The sequence below is a fragment of the Bicyclus anynana genome, chromosome 2, assembly GCF_947172395.1.
Source record: "Bicyclus anynana chromosome 2, ilBicAnyn1.1, whole genome shotgun sequence".
NCBI lineage: Eukaryota > Metazoa > Arthropoda > Insecta > Lepidoptera > Nymphalidae > Bicyclus > Bicyclus anynana.
The window spans coordinates 13,218,736-13,245,448 of record NC_069084.1 but is presented as its reverse complement, the minus strand read 5'-3'; the positions used below and the strand labels follow the sequence as shown (position 1 = coordinate 13,245,448).

Genomic DNA, 26,713 nt, shown 5'->3' with positions numbered 1-26,713 from the left:
AAAACTTACAAAGGAAAGAGACTACAAAATGCGTGTTTAATGTACTTTTCCGGATGATAATGCGGAACACATAACCGTGACTGACAGAGAGACTAGCATTATTTTGATAGAGAAGACAGACAGAGTGTCTATTTATTTATGTGTAATCTGAATCAAAAACTAAATATTGAAAATAAAATATTAGCAAAAAAATATATACAAATTAATTTTGTACTATGAGAGAGCGAGACTTTGCATAGATACCGTTGTTGTTCTTTAGAAAAGCAGAAAGTTTGTCTGAAGAGCTTTCTTTTACTGTAGATAAATATGGTAGACAAGATACAACTATGGAATTCTGGCTATGGTGACTTTGGAACTGCAGTTTTCAACAATACCTAATCTCTGAAAGCCACCATGGTTCAAATCTATTATCTACATCAGGGTTTCTAAGAAAAAAATAAATTTGACTGTTGAAGAAAATTAATGTTTTTATTTGACTTTATCGTAACACATAAAGTAAAATAAAAACACAAACACAAAAGAAATGTCTTTGTAATATTAATGTGGTGTGTGTGCTTGTTACTTGTCGCAAATGGATTGTTGAATGCAAATGTTGGGAGTAATTTTTGACAATTTTAACCTTAATTCTGAGTCGGTATCAGGTATCAAGCCATCATTACGTAAATCTTTTCGCGAACCCCCTGCCGTCGAATAGCGAACCACTAGAGGTTCGCGTACCCAACTTTGAGAACGCCCTATCTACATATTTGGCAACTTACCTAAACTTTAACCCTTATAATAATATGGACGATACTCGGATGTGATGTGAGTGTGACATTGCCTTAATGTCGCATAAAGCAAGTAATACACCGAGTAAGTGTGTCGTAAAGTGGTATTACCTGACCAGACAATACAGGTTTATTATTGAGGCTATATTTTTATATTAGCAGACACCTGCGTCATCGACGTCGTGAAGAAGTTTTCATCATTAACAACTTGTATTCGGCTTACTGTTGAGCACGAGTCTCCTTTAAGAACGAGAGGCTTTAGGCTAATATTCCACAGTCCAATGTGGACTGGCAGACTTCACTTCGCACGCGTAGAATTGAGATAATTCTCAGGTAGGTATGTAAGTTTCTTCACAATGATTTTCCTTCACCGTTTGAGACGCGAAATATTTCTTAAAATGCACCTAACATAATCTTGAAATCGGAGTTGCATGCCCCGGAATAGAACCTGCGCCCTTCGAATAGAAGGCAGAGGTCAGAAGACGTTTAGCATAAGATGAATAAATATAATTATAATAGGTGATCTAGATCTAGATTTCCAGACCTGGGTGATCAAACAGAGTTAGGTGTCAAAAAATATAAATGAACCCAGGAACAGGGATTATTCAAATCAAAACAAAATCGCTTATTTCAAGTAAGTAGGCTTAGTTAAAAGCATTTTCTGTTTATAGTGACTTACAACTTATTATGTAGATATTGTATTGATTGAAATTAAATAAAACCGATTGAAATATGACGGAAATACTTCCTCGGATGAGCTCCGTGATAAAACGCTCTACTACTAAATGATCCAGTCATCTTAGTCAAAATTAGATACGAATGTCGGAATTTAAGATAGCCAGCTGAATCTATAATTGTATAAAGCTGAAGAGTTTGATTATTTGTTTGTTGACGCGGACATCTCAGTGGCGAATTTGCAGCAGGCTGAGTAGGCTGAGTCTAGGGCGGCTAATTTTAGGGAGCTGTAAATTTGGCCCAAAAATTTTCGTTTTAAAGAAATAAATATAAGCATACGTACGAACATACGTAGAAAATACAGAACAATACATAGATAAAACAAATCTTAATAAAATAACGAAATTTAATAAAAAAACTAACATTAAACTGATTTAATTAAGACGATAGAGCAAAAATCTTGAAGTTGCAATTTTATTGAGTAAATATAACGAAATTTATATGATTGGTTCATATAAATCGAATTTCAGAGGTCCAGCAGGGGCGGCGACAATTAAACAGCCTGGTGGCAAACTTGTTAAATCCGCCTGGCACAACCTACCATAATCAGGTTTTAAGACTGGATCATAAAATACGTAATCAAAGAAACTGGACATATGAAGAATATCTCCCAATCGCAGCATTTACAGGGTGGCCCGGGAGTTGACGTTCAAAGCTAAAATTTGGATGCCTTGTAACGAGGAGTATCCGAATCACCCCCATGTATACTTTACAATTTTGCTTAGTTTAGGAGATAGAATTTTTTTTATAATTTTTTCTGCAATTTTGACCTAATGTTAGTTTATGATTTTTTTCTCATTGTATTGAGCACTTTTCATTGGGTTTGTGGATAATAATTAAGAATCATACTTAGGAGTACCACCCTAAAAATTACGACTTAACTAGGCATTGTGGAACTTACTTAAAATTTAGTCGCAAAGTCAAAATTACGGTTCTAACTCAACACTTGCGGAAACTGTACACCCTGTCGTCGTCATCAACCCATATTCGGCTCACTGCTGAGCTCGAGTCTCCTCTCAGAATGAGAGGGGAAAGGCCAATAGTCCACCACGCTGGCCCAATGCGGATTGGCAGACTTCACACACGCAGAGAATTAAGATAATTCTCTGGTATGCAGGTTTCCTCAGTGATGTTTTCCTTCACCGATTGAGACACGTGATATTTAATTTCTTAAAATGCACACAACTGTAAAGTTGGAGGTGCATGCCCCGGACCGGATTCGAACCCACACCCTCCAGAATCGGAGGCAGAGGTTATATCCACTGGGCTATCACGGCTCATAAACACCCTGTACCTACACCCTGTATAGCTTTCAATATAGGTAGCAGATTCAAAATACGAATAGATTACGGAGAGCTCTGAACAAAGTCAAAGTAAACAAGGCCTCTACATTTATAATATCATCTGAAGTGACCTTTTCAGTATGATAACGTTCACAGTTAATGTAATCTGATGGAAGCTGGTTGCCTGATATTCAGACTCATCCGAGCGGAAATTTGCCTTTTGATCAGTGTTTCTGACGTCACAATTTCTCTTGCGCCCAATTAATATACTCGAAGGCTAGTAATGAGATATTTTAATTATTACTTATTGTTAATTTAACTTACAATTTTTAATTTAACAATATATTAAAATGAAAATAAATAACTATAATAATAAATAGAGATGAGTCTAAAAATATTATAGGTAGGTACCTACACTAACGGACGCCCGCTACTTCGTCCGCGTGGAAATCAATGTAGCTTGTAACCTCTATTTCGGAAGGAATCCGGCTTACTGCGTATTTTCTTAATTCTCTATATGTATGAAGTCTGGCAATCCGCAATGGGCCAGCGTGGTATGGACTATTAGCCTATAACCTATAATAACCCGCTCGTTCTGAGAGGAAACTCGTGCTCCAGAGTGAGCCGAATGGATTGTTACACAATGTTTTTCCTTCACCGTTTGAGACACGTGATAAGTATTTATTATTTAATGTCTTAAAATGCACATAACTAAAAAGTTAGAGGTGCATGCCACGGACCGGAATCGGAGGCAGAGGTCATATTCACTTTTTTTTGATAATGCTAACTTGATAATTATGAGTACGATGAAAATCCACACCCCTTTCGATTTCTACACGACATCGTACCGGAAGGCTAAATCGCTTGGCGGTACGTCTTTGCCGGTAGGGTGGTAACTAACGAAGACACCCACTAGCCAGACCAATTAAGAAATCCTCAAACGGCCCAGCCGGGGATCGAACACAGGACCTCAGTCTTGTAGATCCACCGCGCACACCACTGCGCCACGGAGGACCTCAAATGTACACACAATATAGCTTGTCTGTCAGTTTTTTACCGGATATACTTCATTGAGTGTGCGCAGAAACTTCACCATCTTGTTCCTTCTTTTCCTTTCTACTACAGAATAGCAAGACGCAGCGAACATTGGCATTACATTGTGAATGTCCAGGCAACTCGTATGAAACGATTTGCATCCACGTTTCTAATTCGCAAAAGCTTTGACTTAAGGAAGTCAGACACTTGCAAGTACCGGGTTCGCCCTCCCTAGATGCAATTACCGGGTTCGCCCTACCTCGATTCGGCCCAAAATACCGAGAGGTTGAAAGGGCCATGGGAGGTGGTGGGTTGTTCCTCAAGTCAAACACTTACCTACAATTTAAAACATCTGCAAAGCAAGAGTGAATTGTCGTCTTCTAAGTAAGCGCGCTCCAACTTAGACCGCAAAGTTGTGAGACCGCAGGTGTCTCTACTCAATGCGTCACCTGCGTCATATTTCGGAGACGTCGTAAAATCGCATCCGACTCTATGTACCTATGGCCCGAACTTTCAATTCGCTTCAAAATTGCGACAAGCTGAACGTCGGAGCAATTTATACCTACCTTTGACACCTATATATATCTATGAATCTAAGGTACATACACTGTACAAGTGTGCATACGAGTATTACCTACACCTCGTGTTCAAAACGGACTCGAAGTTTAGGCATGTCGAGTGTTATTAAAACAGGGTTTCTCAAAGTGGGGTACGCGAACTCCTAGGGGTTCGCCATTTGACAGTTGGGGATCGCGACAAGATTTACGTAATGGTGGCTTGATAACTGATACAGAGTCAGAATTAAGGTTAGTTATAATTGTCCAAAATTACTCCTAACATTGAATCTATTTAACAAGCACACCCATCACATTAATATTGCAAAGACAATTCTTTGGTTAGGTACCTTTTATTCAAATTTATTATTATTTTTCTTTGGGGGGAGGGGGGGCATTAGGGTTCGCTGTCACTTGGAAATTTTAAGCCGAAACTTAAAAGAGGAAAAAAAAAGAAAAGCCAAAGAAACCTAACCAAGCAGAAAGGGAAACTCTGTTATACCTATTATTACTCTGGTAACAACTACCAATGTAAATATTTAAAAGTAGATATAGGTACCTACCTACCAGTTACAAAATAGTGCTTCGTTAGATACTAAAATTAACTGATACCGCTGGCCTCCTATAACACAATTACTGTTCTCCGACGAGGCTAATTAAGCAGGTAGGTATATCAAGGCGCACTATCTTGGCTGTTTACTCTAATAAGTAGGAAGGTATAGTATACACAGGCTAGTGGGTAATGGATATGTATGTAGCTATATCAAGACCTATCAAAAGTGTCTAGGTCTACACACCTAGGTAAGTAGATTTTACTAACCACTAGTTAAGAACTTAAGCCTCGGTTAACTAGGTTTCTAGCCTAGGCTAAGTCATCTGAGCCGTGATAGTCCAGTTGATATGATCTCTGCTTTCGATTAGGAAGGCGTAGGTTTGAATCTGGTTGTCTGCACCTCCAACTTTTCAGTTATGTGCATTTTAAGAATTTTTCTTTCCGCGACATAATGCAATTCAATGGATTTTTTTTATTCTTTACAAGTCAGCTCTTGACTACAATCTCACCTGATGGTAAGTGGTGATGTTATCTAAGATGGAAGCGGGCTAACTTGTTAGGAGGAGGATGACAATCCACACTCCTTTCGGTTTCTACACAACATCGTACCGGAACGCTAAATCGCTTGGCGGTACGTCTTTGTCGGTAGGGTGGTAGCTAGCCACGGCCGAAGTCTCCCACCAGCTAAAAAATTGAGGTACTATAATATAGCTACTTCACAAGGGTGAATTCTCCAAACAAGACCCGAACAATTAAAATATGTTCCTACTTCACAAGTAATTAATAGACAGTGTAATAGGTACCTAATTAAAAGAGTTCATTCAAAATAAGAAGAATAATGTGAAATTATAATTTTATTTATACAAATGTATAGATAATTAAAACTATTCACAGCACTTAAAATTAAACCGTATCTACCTATATAATATACAAAATGTACACTATTGCTTAATTCATATGGGAATTTAAATACATTCAAGCCAATTAACAACAAACAAATTAATATTTTTCTATTTTCCACAAAAAAATGTGTATGTTGACGAAACGAGACAATAATCCGATGTCGTTGTGATACAAACGTAACATTTTCAGAGGGCCTAGTGGCAGTTTGATACTGTGACGATCGCGTTAACGTAAACGCGAATTTCTAAGAAAAGAAATTGAAACAGCGCCGTCTAGTGGCACTACACAACTGTTTATGATTTATATAAATTCGCGTTTACGTTAACGCGATAGTAACAGTATGAAAATATTGAAAACTCCCACTAAGCACACAGATGAAAATCTTAAATAACATGCAATAAGAAATATACATCATCATTATCAAACTATATTCAGCTCACTGCTGAGCTCGAGTCTCCTCTGGGAATGAGAGGGGTTAGGCCAATAGTCCATCACGCTGGCCCAATGCGGATTGGCAGACTTCACACACGCAGAGAATTAAGAAAATTTTCTGGTGTGCAGGTTTCCTTACGATGTTTTTCACACAACTGAAAAGTTGGAGGTGCATGCCCCGGTTTCGAACCCCCACCCTCCGGAATCGGAGGCAGAGGTCATATCCACTGGGCTATCACGGCTCTTATCTTTTCTGAGAGATGTGTTTATTTTTAACTATTGTACCGTTTATTGCAGAATTTAGTGAAGATAAAATATTATTGGTGTCTTAAATACTAAATGCTGAATTGGCACCAATTAACAGTTTTTTGTGAGTAGATTTTTGTATGAATTAAGTTAATGTAATCTTAATAAACTTGTATTTTATTGACGATTGCGTACATTGACCTCGTATAATAAAAGGACGCACAATCATGTAGAAAATTTTACTTGAAAAATTGGCCAATTTTGCTTGGACAGTTTTAGAATTATCGCGGTAAAGAAAATTATACCTAAAGGCCTTTAAATATAGTCCAATATTCAATAAAATCCCAAATTCAGAGCAAATTCAACCTTAAGTATTGAGTTTAAGGTTAAATTTGCAAATGAGACTACTTGAATTGAGAGCCAAGAAGTTGTGTTTGGGACTCATTGAATGGGGACATTTTTTGGTCGCTGATTGTGCATCCACTTTTTAATAGGAGATTGATGATTGATAAGTAAGTGGCAGTGTTAAAGCGATCTTATTTAGTATTTACTTAAATAATAAGTAACAATATATATTCATGTAACTTCCTTAATTTCATTAACATATTTTCAGTCGGACTTGATCTATCTATGTTCTAAATCTAAATCGTTAATCTAAGAACTTCATTATTATTTGTGTTAAATTTATCTATATAAAAATTGGTGTTTGCGTATTGCTATACATTCAAAAATTACTGCACTCCAATATATAAATATTTTTCTATAATAAAATTAGATATTATGTTGTCTGTCTTGTTACACTGACTTCTCACATTACACACACATTTATTTTAAGTCACAATAAGAATGAAGCAAGAACCATTTTAATCACTAGTGCAAATAAAATATAATCTAAAAAATTAAACCAACCTCATGTCTTGAAAAAGGGAAAAATGAAATCTATAGTAAATAAATGCACTATTTTATTTATATCTCAAAACTATTGAACCAATATTGATGAAACATGCACTAAGTTAAGTTGGAGAACACCTTTGGTCGTTGTATTGGTCTTAGAGATATGCGCGGACATACATACATTTGTGAAATTTAGCATATATGTTTAGACCACTGGTTCCCAAATTGTTTTTTCTTATAGACCACTTTCAAAATTTTGCTGGTTCCGGTGGACCCGGTTTTTATTACAAGTTCATACAATTTAAAAAATCCCTTATGCGGTATGTATGAAAGCACTCGATAAATTTTCGTGCCAAGCTTACGAATTGTAGACCCTCAATGTATGGGACGCGGACCCCAGGAGGTCCATCTGGACCACTTTGGGAATCAATGGTTTAGACTAACATATAAACTGAAATTCTGACAATATTAATAGTTTTTTGAAATCGGTTTAAAACAAAATCTATAAAGGCAACGAAATCGTAGGGAAAATTCTTGTTTTTCTTTATTATTTTAATGGATTTTAGTTATGCCAAGACAGCACAATTTACTTAGCCAGTGTCTTTTTTCGCACTATCTTGTATGTATGTATGCATATATTATTCTTAAGTACCTCATATCTTCCAAACCACTGAAGATATTGTAAGATTTGTCTTAATAACCCAAGTATTCTTAGATAGGTGAAATTAAAAAAAAAACCAACATGACGACTGTGAGACGTTATAGACTCGAGGTGAAAACATTTTTTTTCTCGAATATTGCGATATGGGTATCAAATTCAAGGGCTCATCAAGAGGATTTCAAAATGGTATAACATGGCTATATTTAAAAAAAAAACGTTACTTATTAATCACTATACAAAATATGCGAGGCGGATGACTAGGTGCGAGCAGTCAAGTGGCACGTCAATTCTCTTTCTACGATCGTTAACGCTTCGACAACTAGAAAAATGTATGGGAATGACATTTGCTATCGACAGGTCACGTGATCAAGATCTGTCATTCCCATACATTTTTCTAGTTTTCGACGCGTTTGCGATCGTAGAAAGAGAGTCGACGTGCCACTTGGCTATAGGGCTGGTTAGACTTAGACAGTCGGGTTCTTTTATTTTTTTAATTATTGACTTGTTTGTTAATGTTTGTCTGTCTGTGTGTGTATCGTGTGTACACTTCTACAGTGGTATAGAGTGTGAGAAATTGAGCATTGGACATGTTCGTCTGACCTTGGACTATACGAATAGTTCAGTTACTAGTCAACAGTACATGCACTGTACACTTAAACACCAGGGATAAGGCCGGGTTTTCTTCCCGGCCACGCTTCTTTGGCGTACTTCTTTTTCTTCGGCTCACTGGACGGAGCAGATTCTTCGACCGCTGTGAAATAAATACTTAAATTATAATCACAAATCAATTAATAATAATATAGAAAAAAACATCATTAACAACATATATATGGCTCATTATTGAGCACGAGTTAGGCTAATAGTCCAAGTCCTGATTGGCAGACTTGACATACTAAGAGAATAGAGTATATTATCAAGTATGCAGGTTTGATCACGACTTTTTTCCCGTTCTAGACACGTGGTACTTAATTTCTTAAAATCTAATCATCTTAAACAATCCTTATTTAAATTCTAAAATTCTATAATTATTAAAATTTAAAGTTAAGAAATTAAGTCATTTTTTTCATTATTCTTTACAAGCCAGCCGCTGACTACAATCTCACCTGATGGTAAGTGATGATGCAATCTAAGATGGAAGCGGGCTAACTTGTTAGGAGGATGAAAATCCACCCCTTTCGGTTTCTACACGACATCGTACCGGAACGTTAAATCGCTTGGCGGTACGTCTTTGTCGGTAGGGTGGTAACTAGCCACGGCCAAAGCCTCCCACCAGCCAGACCTAGACCAATTAAGAAAACCTCAACAAGCCCAGCTGGGGATCGAACCCAGGACCTCTGTCTTGTAAATCTACCGCACATACCAGTGCGCCATAGAGGTCGTCAAAAAAGTAAATACTTTTATAAAAAAAAGTAAATATTTTCTATAAAAAAACATACCCGGCAAAGGCGGATGAATATTTAGATGTGGTTCCGGCCCCTCCAACTCTACGTCAGGCGCTGGATTCGGCAACGAGAGACCCAACCTGAAAATATATAACTCGAATTAGCCAGTTCTGTGTACCTAGTGGCAATTCTTAATGTTTTCATATTGTGACTATCGCGTAAACGTAAACGCGAATGGAATTGAAACAGTTGTGCAGTAGAGCCACTAAATGGCGCTGTTTCAATCGCGTTTACGACTACGTGATCGTCACAGTATCAAACTGCCACTAGGCACTCAGTGTGCCTAGTGGGAGTATTCAATATTTTCATACTGTGACTATCGCGTAAACGTAAACACGAATTTCTAAGGAATTGAAACAGTTGTGCCGTAGTATGGTTACGCGATCGTCACAGTATCAAACTGCTACTAGGCACTCAGTGTGCTACAAATTGAAAATAAAAAAAACAATACTAACCTCGCTCCAATAAGACTTAAATGTGAACTGGGCGCGGGCAGGTCAGAGTACAAGTTGTTGCTTCTAGAGATCTCCTGCAACCGCAGAGAGTGGTGGTGCTGACCTGAAAAACAAAGTTTTATGATTTTCTAGTCTAGTAGGTACCTGTGAAGATTTAAATGAATGTATAATCATTTAAAACTTTACGGCGGTCTAATTTATTTTATATTAAATATTTTATTGTTATTTATGTAGTATATAATATATATATTTTTTAGTTGTAATATATTATGTAATACATATGTATCTTTATTATTATATTTACGTTTATATAATTTAATTATTTACATATAACGCTTTGCACCTTCCCGCTCTTTCTTCGCAAGTTCTCTCGTCAGGGGTTGCCTGGTAGAGATTACTTATAGTAATAAGGCCGCCTTTGCATGCTAAGTTTAAATTATCTTTTTAATGTTTTAATTTATAATTGTATTTTTGTGTGCAATAAAGTATTTCTTCTTCTTCTTCTAATCTGCACTATCTTTTTTAGACATGACATTTGCAAGTGGGGAAAGAAAGAAAACAGAACTCTCCACATATCAACAAAGCAAAGAAAATTGTAATAGGACTAGGAACACTGCAATATATGTTATCAGTAATTGAAAATGATAATTATAACAAAAAAAATGCTATTTGAAAGCTTACATAGAGAGACATTGAAGTTTCTTTTGAAAAAAGAATGCTAAAACCTATCAGTTTCTATTTTCCTAGTACATTTAGATTGTGTCAACGATTTTTCGAAAACAATTAAAAAACATTGTAGTGAGTCTATGACTCAACCTCCCACAGTCTCTGTTACCCTGGTACCTTGACGCATTTGTGTCCATACTATTTATGCCAGTTCTACGTACTTCATTAAAAAAAACTTACTTTCATCTGCACTCTGCAATTTAAGTTTCTTATTAGACGCATTCGCATTAGGCACTATGGTGGAGCGGACGAGGTTTCTGAACCTGCCCACTGTGGGGTCAATGTCCTCCGGGTTGATGATGTCAACCTCCTCGTTGAATGACACATTGCGCTTCTGTTTCTTGGCCACACCTCCTGACATTGAGGCTGATCTTTTAGTACCAGTTGGCGGCTAGAAAGTACAATGACATCGTTATTAAACTTATACCATAAATAATTATGTATTTTAATTTAACTAAAGAGGAAAGATTTGTTTGTTTGCATAGAATAGGCTTTGAAATGTGTCCTATGCTATATTTTATCTCCATGTTGCCACTAGAAACAGGTGGTTGATGAAAACACGGCTTGTTTGCTTAAAGTCAAACAAATTAAAAATTTTATTCCATTACACATACATAATATTACATACCTTCATAACATCTGTTCCGTCATCAGTAGATATGCCCAGCATTGAAATTCGTCTATTGTGTGCTGTATTGAATTCTGTAAGATTCTGTAAAAACATTTCACATTCTGAAAACATTTATAAAACTTAAAATTAATCTGTCTGTCTGTCTTTATGTTTGACTGGGCTAATCTTTGGAGTAGCTGATCAGATTTTAATGGGACTTTCACTGGTTGGATTGGTTGGTAAGAAGAGGTTACTGAGAAACATATATACTACTTTTATCCCAGAAAAATCCATGGTTCCCGGGGGATGTCGCCGGCGTATAGTATACATATACTAGTAACTTACGTCTAACTCTGTCTGTGTCTCTGGCAATCCAAGTAAGGCACCTTCTGTCTCAGTGTTTGGCAACTCTTCCATAATACCCCGAGCATTGCCTGTCGGCCTCTCTCTGGAACATGAAATTAATAACTTTATTAGTTGTAGTAGAGTAGATCATTTAAAACATCTATTGAATGGAAACACAACGTTTTTTTTAAACAATAATTATAACTTAAATACATCTTAAGGGGATTAAAATATATTAACTTCTAAATTTTTAATTCCTTAAAAAAAATGTAAGATTCGTAATAGAAATAAAAAATTTATATAAATCTCTAGAAATACTGAATTGAGTATCGTGTTGTATTTTCAGTTAAGAGCTGTGATAGCCCATTGGATAAGACCTCTGCCTCAGATTGCAGAGGGTGTGGGATCAAATCCGGTCCGGTCATGCACCTCCAACTTTTTCAGTTGTGTGCATTTTAAGAAATTAAATATCATGTGTCTCAAAATGGTGAAGGAAAAACATTGTGAGGAAACCTGCATACCAGAGAATTTTCATAATTCTCTGCGTGTGTGAAGTCTGCCAATCCGCATTGAGCCAGCGTGGTGGACTATTGGCCTAACCCCTCTCATTCTCAGAGGAATCTCAAGCTCAGCAGTGAGCCGAATATGGGTTGATAATGATGTTTTTCAGTTCGATTGAGTTTGGTAAGAAGAAACATAGTTTTAATAAGATTCAGAGCCACCCACCTAATAATATAATTTCTTGTTGATGCTCCAAAATGAAACATGGAATCAATAGGCAACTGTGTTGGTTTATGAGGCTCTAACCTCATGTTTCCAATATATGTACCGTGTGCTGAAATGAAGATAATGAAAACATACTTTCATTCAGTATTAAAAAATGCTGAAAACATAAAAACTTTATCCTATTCCTACTAATATATAAACGCGAAAGTTTGTATTTTGAAAATAATAATATAAACGCGAAAGTTTGTATGGATGTTTGTTACTCTGTAACGCCGCAACTACTGAACTGATTTGGCTGAAACATGAAACGAAGATAGTTAATACCCTGGATTAACACATAGGCTACTTCTCATCTCGGAAAAATCAATGGTTCCCACGGGATTTGTAAAAAAACGAATTCCACGCGGATGAAGTCGCGGGCGTCTGCTAGTTTTAAATATTTAATGATAGCAAAAACAGTGTATCCATTGCCAAAATGAAAAATAAATCAATTTTTTAATCAATCACTAGTGGACCCGTTCATGCTTGTACAAGCACTTTACAAGCACTTTCGAAACATCAGGTTTACAGACATACATAATATTATTATAAAATGGTGAAAATAACTGGCTGAAATTTTAAAATTAAACCTACAAGGGTTCTAAATGAGCCTTGGTCAGGGAAGAGCCCATAACAAACTCAGGACAGAATAACCTACCCAGACCATGTACATACAAACATACATACAAAGGACACTTAGGCTAACTAGACAGTAGTGCATATCATTATCATCTTCATTGTCAGCCGATGGACATCCAGTGCTGGACATAGGCGTCTTCCAAACATCAGTCTTGAGCCACCAGCATCCAGAGGCTCCTGTCCTTGGGCCATCTACTGGGGGGTCGACCAACACTGTGCTTTCCAGTGCGAGTTGCCATTCCAGCACATTGGGTAGTGCATATAGATGCTAAAAATTCAACATCATACTCACTACTTCCCAAATCAACCAAAAAGGCCCTGTTCAGATGCTTATGGTACACAAATGCGGTGTGCACACGTGAGCAGCTTGCGTGGTCTATGCAGAAGTCGTTCATCTGGGGGTTGCGACCAAAGAGGTAACACTTCTTCTCATCTATCATCAGTTTCTGTATCAACTTGTCGCCCTTCAAAACATCCAAATGAAGTCCAGTTGGTGGTTTTCCAGCCCTTTAAATGTAAAGTTTATAATTTAAATATTTTTTTTAATATACTGACTACAGTATGTTTTCAAAACATAAAGAGGTCCTTCCTCTGATTTATTTTGATCTCCAGGCTCTGATTATCTAATCCTGATATTATGTTAGCATAGAACATTACAAACAACAACAACAAGTCAACAAGAACAAGTCTTTGAATATTATGGAACACACAAAAAACTGGTAAAGAATCTAATAAATTAAGAACCTCTACCAATTTTGAAGTTGCTTAAATTATACTTATTTTACTGAAATTATAAGTTGGAAAGTTTATATGTTACTCAATCAAATAGATAGAAATAGATAATTAATCTGGAATTAATACATAGGCTTCTGTCTTTCAGACAGTAATGGGATCTATAGCTGATAAAAACTAGAGGATTTCTTTTTATATTACAATTTATAAAGTAAAATTTCTTAAACTAATTCAGTAAATACACTCAAAAGATAATATAAAAATTCATATTTCTACCTACTAAATAAAGATAACTTTTATATAGGATTCTACCACCCTTACTTGTCTAGGGTCTCTGCATACATAATCTATACTATAAAATTTCAACCAGCATGGCATGCCCCTATGCAAACCGGTACACATGGTTTCAAGTTCCATACAGTATGCATGCAACTTTCTGTTACTTAAATACACCTGACCCAAGTTCAATTCCATTTGGACGGAGGACAGATACTGCGTCTCCCAAGCCGAAATATAATAGTACTTCCTATTTGTTAATTTACTAAAAAAAAACTACATAAATATGTAATAAAAACAGAATGCATCTCCGCGATGGCGGCATGGTATTGGTAAAAGTTTGTTATGCATGAAGTACGAAAATCTTACCAGTTCGGTACTTCATAATGATTCGCCATGTTAATTGAGTTTTAAGTATCAAAATTTAAGATAATTCTTTATTATAAGATCCTTTTAAATTCCATTACAATTTACAATTTCAATTTACAATTACTACACAACGCTCAAGAATTCATTAGTTACTGTCAAAGTCATTGTCAATGTCAATAGGTTGACAGTGACAGGAGTGTAATCTTTGATTTCCTTGGTCTTAGGCCTATTTCGGACTACTTTAGTACTTGACTAAATTACTAAAATAGTCTGAATTAGGCCTTAGAGTATGTATTGGGTTGACACTTGGACCATTAAAAAGAAAGGACCTGCCTCGTAAACCTCTACCCCTCTGTCCAAGATCAATAATCAATGATCTAACGCATTTATAAAAACTGTTGTTATATTTCATTGTTGTAATCGTTTTCGTCGTGTAAAGAGCTCCCTAAAAATATATAAGTTACCGGCAAAGTGTATATTATAGAATACCTAAATTATACACTTTGCCGGTAACTTATATATTTTTAGGGAGCTCTTAGACATTCCGTCTAATAGTCGCCTCAATAAAGCATTTTTCTTGGAAGTTTTAATTTAGATGATTTTTTTTTCGTTGTAAGTTTGTTTTTTAATATTACAAGTATTTGAAATCAGAAAACTTTTGAAGTGGGGACGAAATGGTTTATATTGTTAAAATATTATATAAAATAGTTACATAAGTAAAAAAATCATACATGTATTCCATACTCACTAAAATCGTGGAAAAAGATGTATTTTATGTGATTTTTTTTATAATACTTAATTGTAAATTATAATACAAACAAAAGTTAAAAAACAATTGCAAAATATGTTTTTATTATTTAATAATGACATTAAATTATCTTATGGAGGATCTTTCTTAATAGTATAATTATTTCATTAACCTATATACAAAAAAGCAACTTTAATTTTTATTTAAAACATGCATTTAGATTTTTAATGTATGAACATGAATAACTTTTTACTGAGTGGTCCGATTTTGATAATTCTTTTTTTATTGGAAATATATTCCAAAGATGATCCCATATAAAATTAGAAAAACAATTCCAAACCAAAACAGGGGATGATTGATTGTTTAAACATAAATTGTTATGTAAAACCAAGCATAACCTTTTACTGATGGTCCAATATTGATAATTTTTTTTTATTGGTAAGAGCTTTGACACCTATATGTAGGTATCTAAGGGTAAGAGTATATTGCAAAAATGAATTTAGTGAAAATTTGAAGTAATTTCTAATGTAAATATTAAGCTTAAATTAACACTACACTTTTTAGTGCTATGTAGATATAATTAGATGAAAAAACTAATTTAGGCATGACAGTGTTGTATTAGACTTTTTACACATTTATTACAAATCGTAACAAATGTGTTTTTAAATTTGAATTTCATTAAACTTTAATAGTTACAAAGTTAACTTTTTACATGTATGTAACACTACAAACTTCCTAATTTATAAATTGAGTGCAAGCTATGGCAAACTAACAAACGTTTCAGCTTGATTTTAAGCACAGAAATAAATATTAATCAGAAATAATAAATAATATCTATTGTTTGTTCAATGTAGGATGCTGCGTGACAGATCAACACATATGAAGTTTCATATTTTTTTCATATAAAATAATACTTGGTGAAACCTTAATAACATTAACAGTGCTTTAAACTATTGTCATGTAACAAACAGAGCTTGGTGAAATTGCTTGAGCTCTCTTAACCTCTAGTTACGTCTAATGGTAGGTGTCCACATATCTGCATCGTACGTATCGGTCGCATCGCATTAAACGGATTTTAAATTTTACGATAAATAAAATCTAGTCAGGAATCCCTAGAACATTTTGTACACCTGATTACTAACAAGCTAATATTTCGTGAGTAGCTTCATCTCGATGAGACATCAACTTTTTTATTTACGAAAATTCTTGATTCTGGTAACTTTTGTTACTCAACCCTTCTCCCAACTTGTATCAATAACGAGGTTATTAAGTGGTTAATAACCAGCTGATTTTTTTACTGTTGCTTAATTAATAGTTATACAATTTAACAGCCACATAGTCCTACAAATTGCGTGGTACATTATCTCGTTCCGACGCTCTGAAATTTTCATTTCCTGGTAACTCAGTTAGCTACCAGAATCAAGAACTTTCGATGCAAATCAGTGGACGCACTTGTATGACTTTCTATACAAAGAATACTGAAATCCGTTTGATGTGATGCGTCCGATGCTTACAATGCGGGTCTGTGGACGCCTACCGTCAATGACACCCGTCATCCGCGCTATCCTACATTGAATTTTTTAAAGCCCTTAGTCCTAATATATAATTAAAATACGTGTGGCACTCGGGGACTGCCGCGTTAAAGCTATTGCATAGTATTTTTTATCAACTTATGCAATTATAATTATTTATTTATTTTATTTACACAGTAATTTTTTTCTTTAGAAAATAATGAAAAATAAATAATGTACATTGAGCTGGAAATGAATTCTGGTTTAATAAGTTTTGCCCCTAAGTTTCACACCACTTATCCAGTTGAGTCTATGATAACGTGGAAATGTGTTGACTCGGTGCACAGCTTGGGTGTTAGGTTTATTTTCGTTACGGATTTTCTTGATTCGGTCGCCGCGCTTAAAGTCAGCGAAAAAATGTATACAATAGCTTGATAAAAAAAAGAAACTTTTTTTTCTCCAACTGAATGTTACGAGTCCATTTATACACTTTCAGAATGAAAACACATGCACAGCGTTTCTTCTAGGGCGCGCGTTGTTACGGTCACCCCATCCCCACCACGGGCGCTGTGTGTGTCAGAAAAAGTGGTGGTACGAGTGCGCGTGGGTGTGTCACATGCGGCGACGCTTCGCCGGCGTGGTGGCGGGCGGCGTGGACGTGTTCGCCCGGCGACGCCCGCGCCGCGAGCTGCTATCTTCGTCTATTAGTGGGGAATCCCAGGCTGAAAAATAAATGAAACATTGTAGGAAATATGTAGTAGCCCGAGACAGATATGACGTCGGGTGGCGCGATTTATTTTCGTAAAGAGTGGGGAGTTAGAGAGGGGTACCGATCGGTTGGCGGGAACGACTTGCGATATAAGGTGCTCGTCGTGTGGTCAGTACGCTCTTGGCGTTCGAGCCGTCCACACTTACTTACTTGGTACTTGGGATAAACGGGGAGCAGACTTCTACGCAAACGAAGTCGCGGGCCTTAACTATTAGCATGTAAATTTTCATTTACCTTTTACATCATAGATATTTATATAAAGAAATTTAATTATTATACACTATGCACAAAAATTAAGGGAGCAGAAAAAAAATCCAAATTTTTGGGGGATTTTCAACAGGCTGTAACTTATACAAAAATGGTCGTACAGCAAAAAAAAAACCAAAATTGTAGCTCTAAGTGTTTAGTTTTTGGATCTGAGTTTGAAAAATTTTTTTTGAAAATATTGTTCGAGTAATCATAAGAAAACCACCGAAAAAAAATTTTCGAAATTTTTTTGGTTTTTTTTTTTAATCTACGGACGTGGAAAAAATTTTTTCGACTCAACCTCCATATGGACCGGATAGCTTGTTTATTCAGATTTAATTTCGTTTTTTTTAAATCTCGATACGAGCATTTCTCGCTGAGATATCGATGTTTGAATGGAAAAAGATCATTTTGTCTTTGATTACCAATATCTCAGCAACCAATGATTGCACAGAAATTTTGAGGTTGGTTTTAAAAACTTGAATAAATTTTCTACAAGGATTAGCAATTGAATTTTGAAAAAAAAATTTTTTTTCAATCATTACATGAATTTGAAAAAGCATCCAAAAAAGGACTTTTTGTCGTTTTTTGGAAAATCAAGCGCCCAATCAAAAATATTGCGGAAACCACTGACGTTAAGTGTGCCTTTTACTGTTCAATATACCCACAAAAACCCTACAAAGTTTCAATTCAATCCAGCCAACCGTTTTTTTTTCCCACTTGATCGAATTTTTGAAAAAAATTAAAGGAGCAAGAATTTCGCTCTAAAAAGGTCATAATTTTTATCAAAAATTAAAATTTTTTTTTTTTCATTTTTCTCTCAATTCTGTATTAGTGACTTGAAAAATTTAAGAAAACAAAATCGAAAATTTTTGAGAAACAAAAAAAAAAAAAATTTTTAATTTTTTTTCAATTGGCCCAAATCAAAAAAAATTAAAAAAAAAATTACCGCCGACATTAGCGTTACCCAAAGCGTACCACGTGGAGGTTGCACGGCGGATTTATCAGAGATTGACACACTGTGGTTCGTCACTTCCACAGTATTAGATAGACTCCAAACTCACTCTCCGAAGATGTGTGTGTGCGTGTGCGTGTGTGTGTGTGTGTGTGTGTGTGTGTGAGTGCGTGTGTGTGTGTGTGTGTGTGTGTGTGTGTGTGTGTGTGTGTGTGTGTGTGTGTGTGTATGTTGTGCTAATACCGCGTATTGCCACCTCTGCTCCTGATAACAGCCCGCATTATAAAAATTATGACATTTTCAGAGCGAAATTCTTGCTCCTTTAATTTTTTCAAAAATTCGATCAAGTGGGAAAAAAAAACGGTTGGCTGGATTGAATTGAAACTTTGTAGGGTTTTTGTGGGTATATTGAACAGTAAAAGGCACACTTAACGTCAGTGGTTTCCGCAATATTTTTGATTGGGCGCTTGATTTTCCAAAAAACGACAAAAAGTCCTTTTTTGGATGCTTTTTCAAATTCATGTAATGATTGAAAAAAAATTTTTTTTCAAAATTCAATTGCTAATCCTTGTAGAAAATTTATTCAAGTTTTTAAAACCAACCTCAAAATTTCTGTGCAATCATTGGTTGCTGAGATATTGGTAATCAAAGACAAAATGATCTTTTTCCATTCAAACATCGATATCTCAGCGAGAAATGCTCGTATCGAGATTTAAAAAAAACGAAATTAAATCTGAATAAACAAGCTATCCGGTTCATATGGAAGTTGAGTCGAAAAAATTTTTTCCACGTCCGTAGATTAAAAAAAAAACCAAAAAAATTTCGAAAATTTTTTTTCGGTGGTTTTCTTATGATTACTCGAACAATATTTTCAAAAAAAATTTTTCAAACTCAGATCCAAAAACTAAACACTTAGAGCTACAATTTTGGTTTTTTTTTTTTGCTGTACGACCATTTTTGTATAAGTTACAGCCTGTTGAAAATCCCCCAAAAATTTGGATTTTATTTCTGCTCCCTTAATTTTTGTGCATAGTATATATTAAAAACAAATATTAGTTTTATTGCATTCTTTATAACTTACCCGCAACTGAGCTAATTTTAGATTTAGGTGGTTTGTCTCTTTGTGATATTGATTTTCTGCCGCTTGAACTGTCCCTGGGTCCAGAAGCATTGGAGTCTCTTGAATCTCTCCTTCGATCTGAGATGTACAACATTTTTCTTATTTTATTTTATTACGACAATAGGAAAATATAGTTCCAGACTCTCATACAAGAGGCTAGAATATAATAATAGCCGAGAAAGCCAATTTATCATCTATAGGTCCATCATTAAAAGGCCAGACTTACATATAAACAGTATTGCATTCAATAACAGCCTATCTGTATCTTAGTAACAATAATAATAGCCTAGAAAGCTGGGATTGAACATTTGCCATCCCAGGACTATTTGTTAGGAAATGTTATATTATAAGACATAATATAAAAATGTGTATTATTTTCATAATTCAGTTTTTTTTACCATTTATTATGGCAACAAACAGATGTAAATTTTAATTTATATTAAACTTATCTAGATTATTATTTATGTCAATTAAGTTTTCACAGTAATTACAAAGGTTCATATCCCAATGGGTAGATATTGTTATATAGTTTAGGTTCCTACACAACAGTCAAAGTTAAGGCTTACAACTGCAATCAGGAAACTAATAAAACATTTTCAGAGTTTAAAAAATTGTTTTTACAGTAGTTCCGATGACCTTGTGATAGTTGAAATGTATAGTACCTGGTGACAATTTGTCAAGAATGGTTTAAGTACAGGTTATCTATCTAGACTAATATCATAAAGCTAAAGAGTTTGTTTGTTTAAACATGGTAATCTTGGGAACTACTGGTCTGATTTGAAAAATTCTTTCAGTATTAGATAGCCCATTTATCAAGGAAGGCTATATATTATCCCTGGTACTCCTATGGGAACAACAGGGTGAAACAGCGCGGCGTTAGCTAGTGATATATAAATTGTAAATAGAACAACAGTTGTTAAAAGAGACACCTTCTAAGTAAGCACTGTCTAACTTAGACAGTATCACTTCTTGATGAGACATGATTGAAGTCAAGCACAATTATTTTTATTTAGTTAAATCAATCAGAGATCAGTTGCTTGACTATAAACTGATTTTTTGATGATTGAGTTGATTGAGAAGGGGATGTTTAAGGTTGAAGGTGGCTCCATTATGCACCTTTTGCTCCATTAAGTGTGTTATGGTCCTACATTGGTAATTACTGTTAACCACACAACACTTCCACTGTGGATCTCTTTAGCCTTTTGGTCTTATCATGGGTATTCGCAATTCAGCAAGACTGTTTGTATGCTCCTGCGGTATGCTTTTGTGTTTTATGGTGTTTTTTACTATTTCTTTCATGCTATAGCTTGGCAACTTCGTTCGTAACACTCCCGACGATGCGCGCAGGCCAGGAGTGTGTAGCGATAAATGAAAAACCCACGACTGATGCACATCACTTCCCCTCACACACTATTTCACACCTGCAGTCTTTCCCCCTGTCGCCCGCATATCATGGGAGTGTTACCAACGAACTTGCCAGACTATAGGTTCTGGTATCTCTGGAGTATTTCTATATTCTTAATAAGTGACAGTGTAGTGACTACTGAGTAGCCACATGATATAATGTATTAATGTACCTACTTAGTAGTTTACTAATGTTAACTATTATTTATAACTTAGGTAAAATAGTTAACTCACCATAATCTTTCTCAGATTTAATACTAGGTGTGTCTGTAGATGCATGAGAACTGCCACTTTCTTTTCTAGACTTGGTAGTCAAAGCGCTTACACTATCTTTACGGGCTAAACAAAACAAAAAAAAAACCATAAATTAGTTTAGTCATTATAGCTGCTTCATTGGTCATGTAGTTGGCTAAGGACACAATCCAAGATTATGACTCAAATTGACTGTCATTAATTTAGGACCATAAATTTAATTATTGTTGGTAAACATTCCATTATTGAGTTTACATTCAGTATAGCTATATATAGGATATAAAAGGGCACCAAAGGAATCATTTGCCAGGGGCTAGATGGTTAGAGTTGCCTAGTTGTGCTGTCATTGTAAAGGACCCCTTGAAACTTCACCCAGGTCTCAAGTCCCGGGTTAGCCTAACATCCTCTGCCATACAATAGTCTTGCTCCCCACATAGTGAATCCATGGAATGCTATGCTTAATCAAATGTAATTTATTAAGTGTGAGTCTCTTCCTAAATTAATGAATAGTAACCTGGGCTGTACCTGCAAAGAACATTGTGAAAAGGATACAACACTTTACTTATTTAAGTTGTGACCTACCTTCACTATCATCTGCATGCACTTCTTTACATTTTTGTTCCATTAATGCTCCATACTCGCTTTCGTTTAGACTAAAATGTACCATATGATTCGGAAAAGGTATTGGTTCTGTATCCTCCAACATTGCCATATCATACAACTTATACAAATGCCTCCATATATCTATCGTAGATACCTCTTTTGTTATTGAGTTGGAAAGTTTCTCCCAGATATTGATCATTTTAAAGTATTTACCAACACCAACCGGCTTGTGGTTCGCCATAGCGTAAAATAACTGTATCTCCATATCAACGTCCCATTCTATATCACCCGCAGTTTGTACATCAGCTACTTCTTCTTCACTTGACACCATATTGATATACTCAACAAGAACAATATCATAAATGCTTTTGCTATTGTATTCTCCCTATTGATATTGATGTCTGATGAATTCAGTGTTACCAACTCTCCAAAATATTTATCCCTAAAGTTTATGTCAAAAACCCCTAAAATCGCCTTAATTATTTAGTTGTCCCCCTAAAAATATAAATTCATAATAAATAATATGCTGTAATATGTTTCAAAAGTCTTTTTTAATACAGACAAAATATTACGTCTTTATCTGAAGATTCAGATTTTTTGAAATCATAATCATGTGGACAATGAATAAATTTAACAATTTTTTTTTATTTGATGAAAATTGCCGCCAGTTGCTTCAGAGTGGTTGTAGAATAACGTATTATATATCGTTATAAGTCGCTAGGTCAAGAAAGAAATATTAAAATTATCATCATTTTAAAAATATCGAAAAAGTCAAAAAATCCCTGAAAATACCCCTAAAAATTTCAGACCCCTAAAAAAATCCCATTTCACTTATTTGCCCCCTAAATCTGGGGGGAAAACCCCTAAGTTGGGAACCCTGGATGAATTAAAAATGTAATCAAATCAAATCAACTTATTTTTTTTTAATTACTAAACATTACGGCTCGTAGAGTTATTTTCACAAACGTCAAATGATGCTGTGGTGTATCAGTGTATGTAACCGAACGTCAAATTGTCTGTCCATTCCACAGATTACTTATAATGTCATCATATTCATTTCCATAGACTCCACTCCACTTCATTTCATTTATTCCTTTCATTTGTAATTTGTCGTCTGTGGTCAAACATTGAAAAATAATAAAGGAATATAAAATATATCCAGCAACAAATATTATTTTCCACGTGAATTTTATTTTCAGTTTCCCACATAAATACATTTTTAAATATGGGCGTTGACGTAGAAACAATTTCACCTGGAAATGGTATTTAATGTTAGTTTTCATAAAATGAGAAGAAAAACAGACCATAACACGAACCGAATTTCATTTTAGGTTGCACCTACCCAAAACCTGGTCAAACAGTAGTAGTTCATTATACAGGAACTCTTCAGAATGGAAAGAAGTTCGATTCATCGAGGGATCGTGGACAACCATTTAAGTTTACATTAGGTAAAGGTGATGTTATTAAAGGATGGGATCAAGGTTTATCTAAGGTTGGTGGTTTGCTTATTGTGAATAGTTTATGGTATTTCAATTATGAATAATTGTGGTTTAAACCATTTTATTTATATTTATTACAGATGTCAGTAGGGGAACGTGCAAAACTAACATGTTCACCTGACTTTGCATATGGATCTCGTGGACATCCTGGTGTAATTCCACCAAATGCAACCTTAATATTTGATGTAGAACTTTTAAGAGTAGAATAAACTAGCCTTGCCATTAATATAATTTGACAATTATCCGAAAGCCTTAAAATATTTATTTATTATACATAATCTAAAGATCAGCGATCAGGTAAAAAGTATGCACCCAACTTAGAGGCAACCTATGCTTGGGGTTTTTCTGTGTGATTGAATCAGAAATGAGAAGATCCTCAGTAGAAACTGTCATTGACATAGCTCAGAGAGTCACAAAGCTGAAGTGGCAATGGGCTGGGCACAGTTTGAAGAGCCAATGAATGTGCTGGACTGGCAATCCCACACCGGAAAGCACAGTGTTGGTGAACCCTCCACTAGATGGGCCGAGGATATAAAGAGGGTTGCAGGGAGCTGTTGGATATTGGCGGCTAGATGCAGTGGTGTTTGAAAGTCCATGCTAGATGTCTATGTCTAGCTGTGGACATCCATCAGCTGTTAATGAAAGATGATGATGTTGTACTTAGAGTACACTATAGTTAAGGTGTATACTACAAATCCAGTTGGGTTTTAAAAGCTGCACAGTTTAGAATATTAATATATTAATATCAGACTGGATTAGACGTCTGGTGCATACTATAATTGTTTATATAACACTAGTTTTAAAGGATCACAGATTTTTAAAATGTAAGTTATATTAACTTACATTTTATTCTTGAATTCTTTTAAATAATTATCTGCATTGCCTATTAAATCACTTTTTTTGAGCTTTATAGGTGTTGTGGTTTTATCAATTTTTCTCCAGTTTTGTGTATAATCATAATTCTTTGAATTTTCTATTAAATATTAATTCAGGACTACATATTCATAGTTTGTACACTATTTGTTATATAATATTTCACAACTGATGCATTTGTTATATTCTGTTGTTTTTGATGTTTAAGATTATGATGAAATATATATTTTTATTTAAAAATCTCAAGTAAAATCAAAAACATGATCATTTAAGTTTGTATAACTTTGATTTAATATTAACATTGGTGTTGGAAATACTGCTTTGAATTACTAACTTTGCTTTCTTACTTGAAATTTTTGTATGTTTGACTGAATTAAATTGTAATAATACAGGGTCAGACTCACTGGAAACATCCCACTATAGGATCCCACTATAGGAACATCCCTTTAAGAGGTGATAATAGGGATCATTAGCTATCAAATGGTAGTAGGTGCAAAAACAACCACTAAATACATGAGTTTTATTTTATAATCCACTTTGAAGTAGAGTATCCCATATTTCTTTTAAAAAAAAGATAAAAGGTTTTTCTTCAAAATTGGTACATATCTGCCCCATATAACCTAATGCAATTTGTTAGCCAATGATCCTTACTATCATCCCTTAAAGGGATTGCCATGTTTCCAGTGACTCTGTATTCGTGATTTACTTCTATTAGCAAACTGGACTTCATCTGTGTGAAAACCTTGAACAATGACTCCTTTTATTGCACTTCAAAATATAACCTTTTTTTTTGAATCACTTTTCTATTGTTGAAAAGTTGAAAATAGCATTAAAATCTGTTGTGGTGTTTAAAAGTTCTAAGCATACAAATGTAGGAAGTGACATTTGTTTTATTAAGTAACTAACTTCCAAAAGCAAGAGGTTCTATGTTCGGCTGTATGTATGTTTTTTACTATATAATAAAGATATTCCTAATAATATGAAAAAAATGTTAACAAAAATAAAATTTATTACCCAAATATAAATTATTATTCTATACAATATAACCAGTTCCTTATATTTTCTTGGTTATGGCCTGTAATTCATCAGAGGCACAACAGTATTCTTAGTAAATGGAGAACGACACAAAGGACAGTTTTCTAATGCACCATAACAGCATTGCATGCAAAATAGATGGCCACATTGTAGTACACAAGGCTGAACTATCTCTTCTAAGCATGCAATACAAGATTTGGTACTATCAATCTCATTAGGAAAGTCTGACATGTCATCCATATGCTTCTTAGCTTGGTATAAACTTTGTCCACATGATATAAAAGCATGTATCAAGGTGACTATGCCTAATAACCTTAAATGAGCATAAAATGCTGCTGCAGCTGGTCGTACATGTACATAATCAATACCAGTAACTGTTTTACCAATTTGCAAAGGACCTCCATTTATATATGATAGCGCTCGATGTATACTTTCAATTTGTGGAACAACATGATTAAGTGTTTTCAATATAACTAGAATTACATTTTGAGCTTGCGGCTTCAGGGATGAATTTTGTACAATTTGCTTTTCCATATGTCCAAGTAACCTTCGAGTTAAGTCTTCTCCAGATGCTGAGAGTAAAATGCTAAAAAGCCGATTGCTAAATGAAGGTAGTCGGTGATATGTGTCATCAACTTGAACAATTCCAGAATATTCTTCTCCCAAAGTTTGCAAGTCCTTGAGCGTTGTGAATGATTTATAAAGTAATGAGGATATAGGTATAGCTTTTGATGCATGATAAGAAGGTACAAGTCTGGCAAGGGAACCTGCAAGTTGTTTCTCGTAGAGATCATCTTTTTGGTATGCCCGCAGAACTTCAGCTGGTTGTGCCGCTGGTAAAGCCATGATATTTAAATTATTAATTTAATATTAAAGTGAAAGTTAAAATAGATTATTTTTTTGCGAGGGCACTAATAACTTTGTAACACCAAATCAAATACAAAATTGGAAAATCTCAATTGATCTCCATTCGAATATTATTATACAAAATTACAAAAGTTCTTGAAAATTTTTGCCAATATTTAAATTTTTTTTTAATGGTTTTTCTTTTTAATTTTGTGAGAGAGACACAGCTCTGAGTTACATATTTGACGTCTGTGCTGTGTCTATGGTCTGAGTTCTCCCATTTTGACTTGGACAAAATATTTAAGGATCTGCCTCGGTAAACGATCCCCATAAATTATAGAGGGTGCATTATCGCGTTTAGAAAAGTCGTTTCTCTTTATCTATGTTTATAATACATACCTAAACCAATAAAAACAAGGAAACCTTATGA

At 34.9% G+C, this 26,713-nt stretch overlaps 4 protein-coding genes across 4 annotated transcripts; 1 reads left to right on the top strand and 3 right to left on the bottom strand.

The window, feature by feature from the left end:
• Nucleotides 1–5,768: 5,768 nt before the first annotated feature.
• LOC112053391 (nuclear inhibitor of protein phosphatase 1) lies at nt 5,769–14,851 on the bottom strand. Its single transcript, XM_024092792.2, has 9 exons — nt 14,423–14,851; nt 13,338–13,552; nt 12,368–12,476; nt 11,642–11,744; nt 11,315–11,398; nt 10,867–11,077; nt 9,961–10,063; nt 9,500–9,585; nt 5,769–8,814 (listed from the first exon to the last, which is right to left on the bottom strand). The coding sequence occupies exons 1-9, from the start codon at nt 14,449–14,451 to the stop codon at nt 8,717–8,719; spliced, it is 1,038 nt and encodes a 345-aa protein (XP_023948560.1). The 5' UTR covers nt 14,452–14,851; the 3' UTR covers nt 5,769–8,716.
• Nucleotides 14,852–15,643: 792 nt separating this feature from the next.
• Nucleotides 15,644–22,498, bottom strand: LOC112053389 (MRG/MORF4L-binding protein). The gene is made up of 4 exons (XM_052884719.1): nt 22,010–22,498; nt 21,410–21,514; nt 19,733–19,849; nt 15,644–17,403 (listed from the first exon to the last, which is right to left on the bottom strand). The coding sequence occupies exons 1-4, from the start codon at nt 22,359–22,361 to the stop codon at nt 17,294–17,296; spliced, it is 684 nt and encodes a 227-aa protein (XP_052740679.1). The 5' UTR covers nt 22,362–22,498; the 3' UTR covers nt 15,644–17,293.
• A 634-nt stretch (nt 22,499–23,132) lies between these two features.
• LOC112053388 (peptidyl-prolyl cis-trans isomerase FKBP1A) lies at nt 23,133–25,427 on the top strand. The gene is made up of 3 exons (XM_024092789.2): nt 23,133–23,292; nt 23,362–23,522; nt 23,610–25,427. The coding sequence occupies exons 1-3, from the start codon at nt 23,256–23,258 to the stop codon at nt 23,736–23,738; spliced, it is 327 nt and encodes a 108-aa protein (XP_023948557.1). The 5' UTR covers nt 23,133–23,255; the 3' UTR covers nt 23,739–25,427.
• Nucleotides 25,394–26,514, bottom strand: LOC112053387 (peroxisome biogenesis factor 10). Its single transcript, XM_024092788.2, has one exon. The coding sequence runs from the start codon at nt 26,281–26,283 to the stop codon at nt 25,471–25,473; it is 813 nt and encodes a 270-aa protein (XP_023948556.2). The 5' UTR covers nt 26,284–26,514; the 3' UTR covers nt 25,394–25,470.
• Nucleotides 26,515–26,713: the final 199 nt, after the last annotated feature.

Bases quoted from the DNA above. Each gene is read 5' to 3' on its own strand.
- LOC112053391 (XM_024092792.2), bottom strand. From the start codon at position 14,451: ATGGCGAATCATTATGAAGTACCGAACTG. The intron at 11,078-11,314 runs GTATGTAATATT...TGTACTTTCTAG, and splicing joins ACGGAACAGATGTTATGAAG to CCGCCAACTGGTACTAAAAG. The intron at 9,586-9,960 runs GTTAGTATTGTT...ATATATTTTCAG, and splicing joins TTAAGTCTTATTGGAGCGAG to GTTGGGTCTCTCGTTGCCGA.
- LOC112053389 (XM_052884719.1), bottom strand. From the start codon at position 22,361: ATGGTGTCAAGTGAAGAAGAAGTAGCTGATGTACAAACTGCGGGTGAT. The intron at 21,515-22,009 runs GTAGGTCACAAC...TGTTTTGTTTAG, and splicing joins GCATGCAGATGATAGTGAAG to CCCGTAAAGATAGTGTAAGC. The intron at 19,850-21,409 runs GTGAGTTAACTA...TGTACATCTCAG, and splicing joins TAAATCTGAGAAAGATTATG to ATCGAAGGAGAGATTCAAGA.
- LOC112053388 (XM_024092789.2), top strand. From the start codon at position 23,256: ATGGGCGTTGACGTAGAAACAATTTCACCTGGAAATG. The intron at 23,293-23,361 runs GTATTTAATGTT...ATTTCATTTTAG, and splicing joins AACAATTTCACCTGGAAATG to GTTGCACCTACCCAAAACCT. The intron at 23,523-23,609 runs GTTGGTGGTTTG...TATTTATTACAG, and splicing joins GGGATCAAGGTTTATCTAAG to ATGTCAGTAGGGGAACGTGC.
- LOC112053387 (XM_024092788.2), bottom strand. From the start codon at position 26,283: ATGGCTTTACCAGCGGCACAACCAGCTGAAGTTCTGCGGGCATACCAA.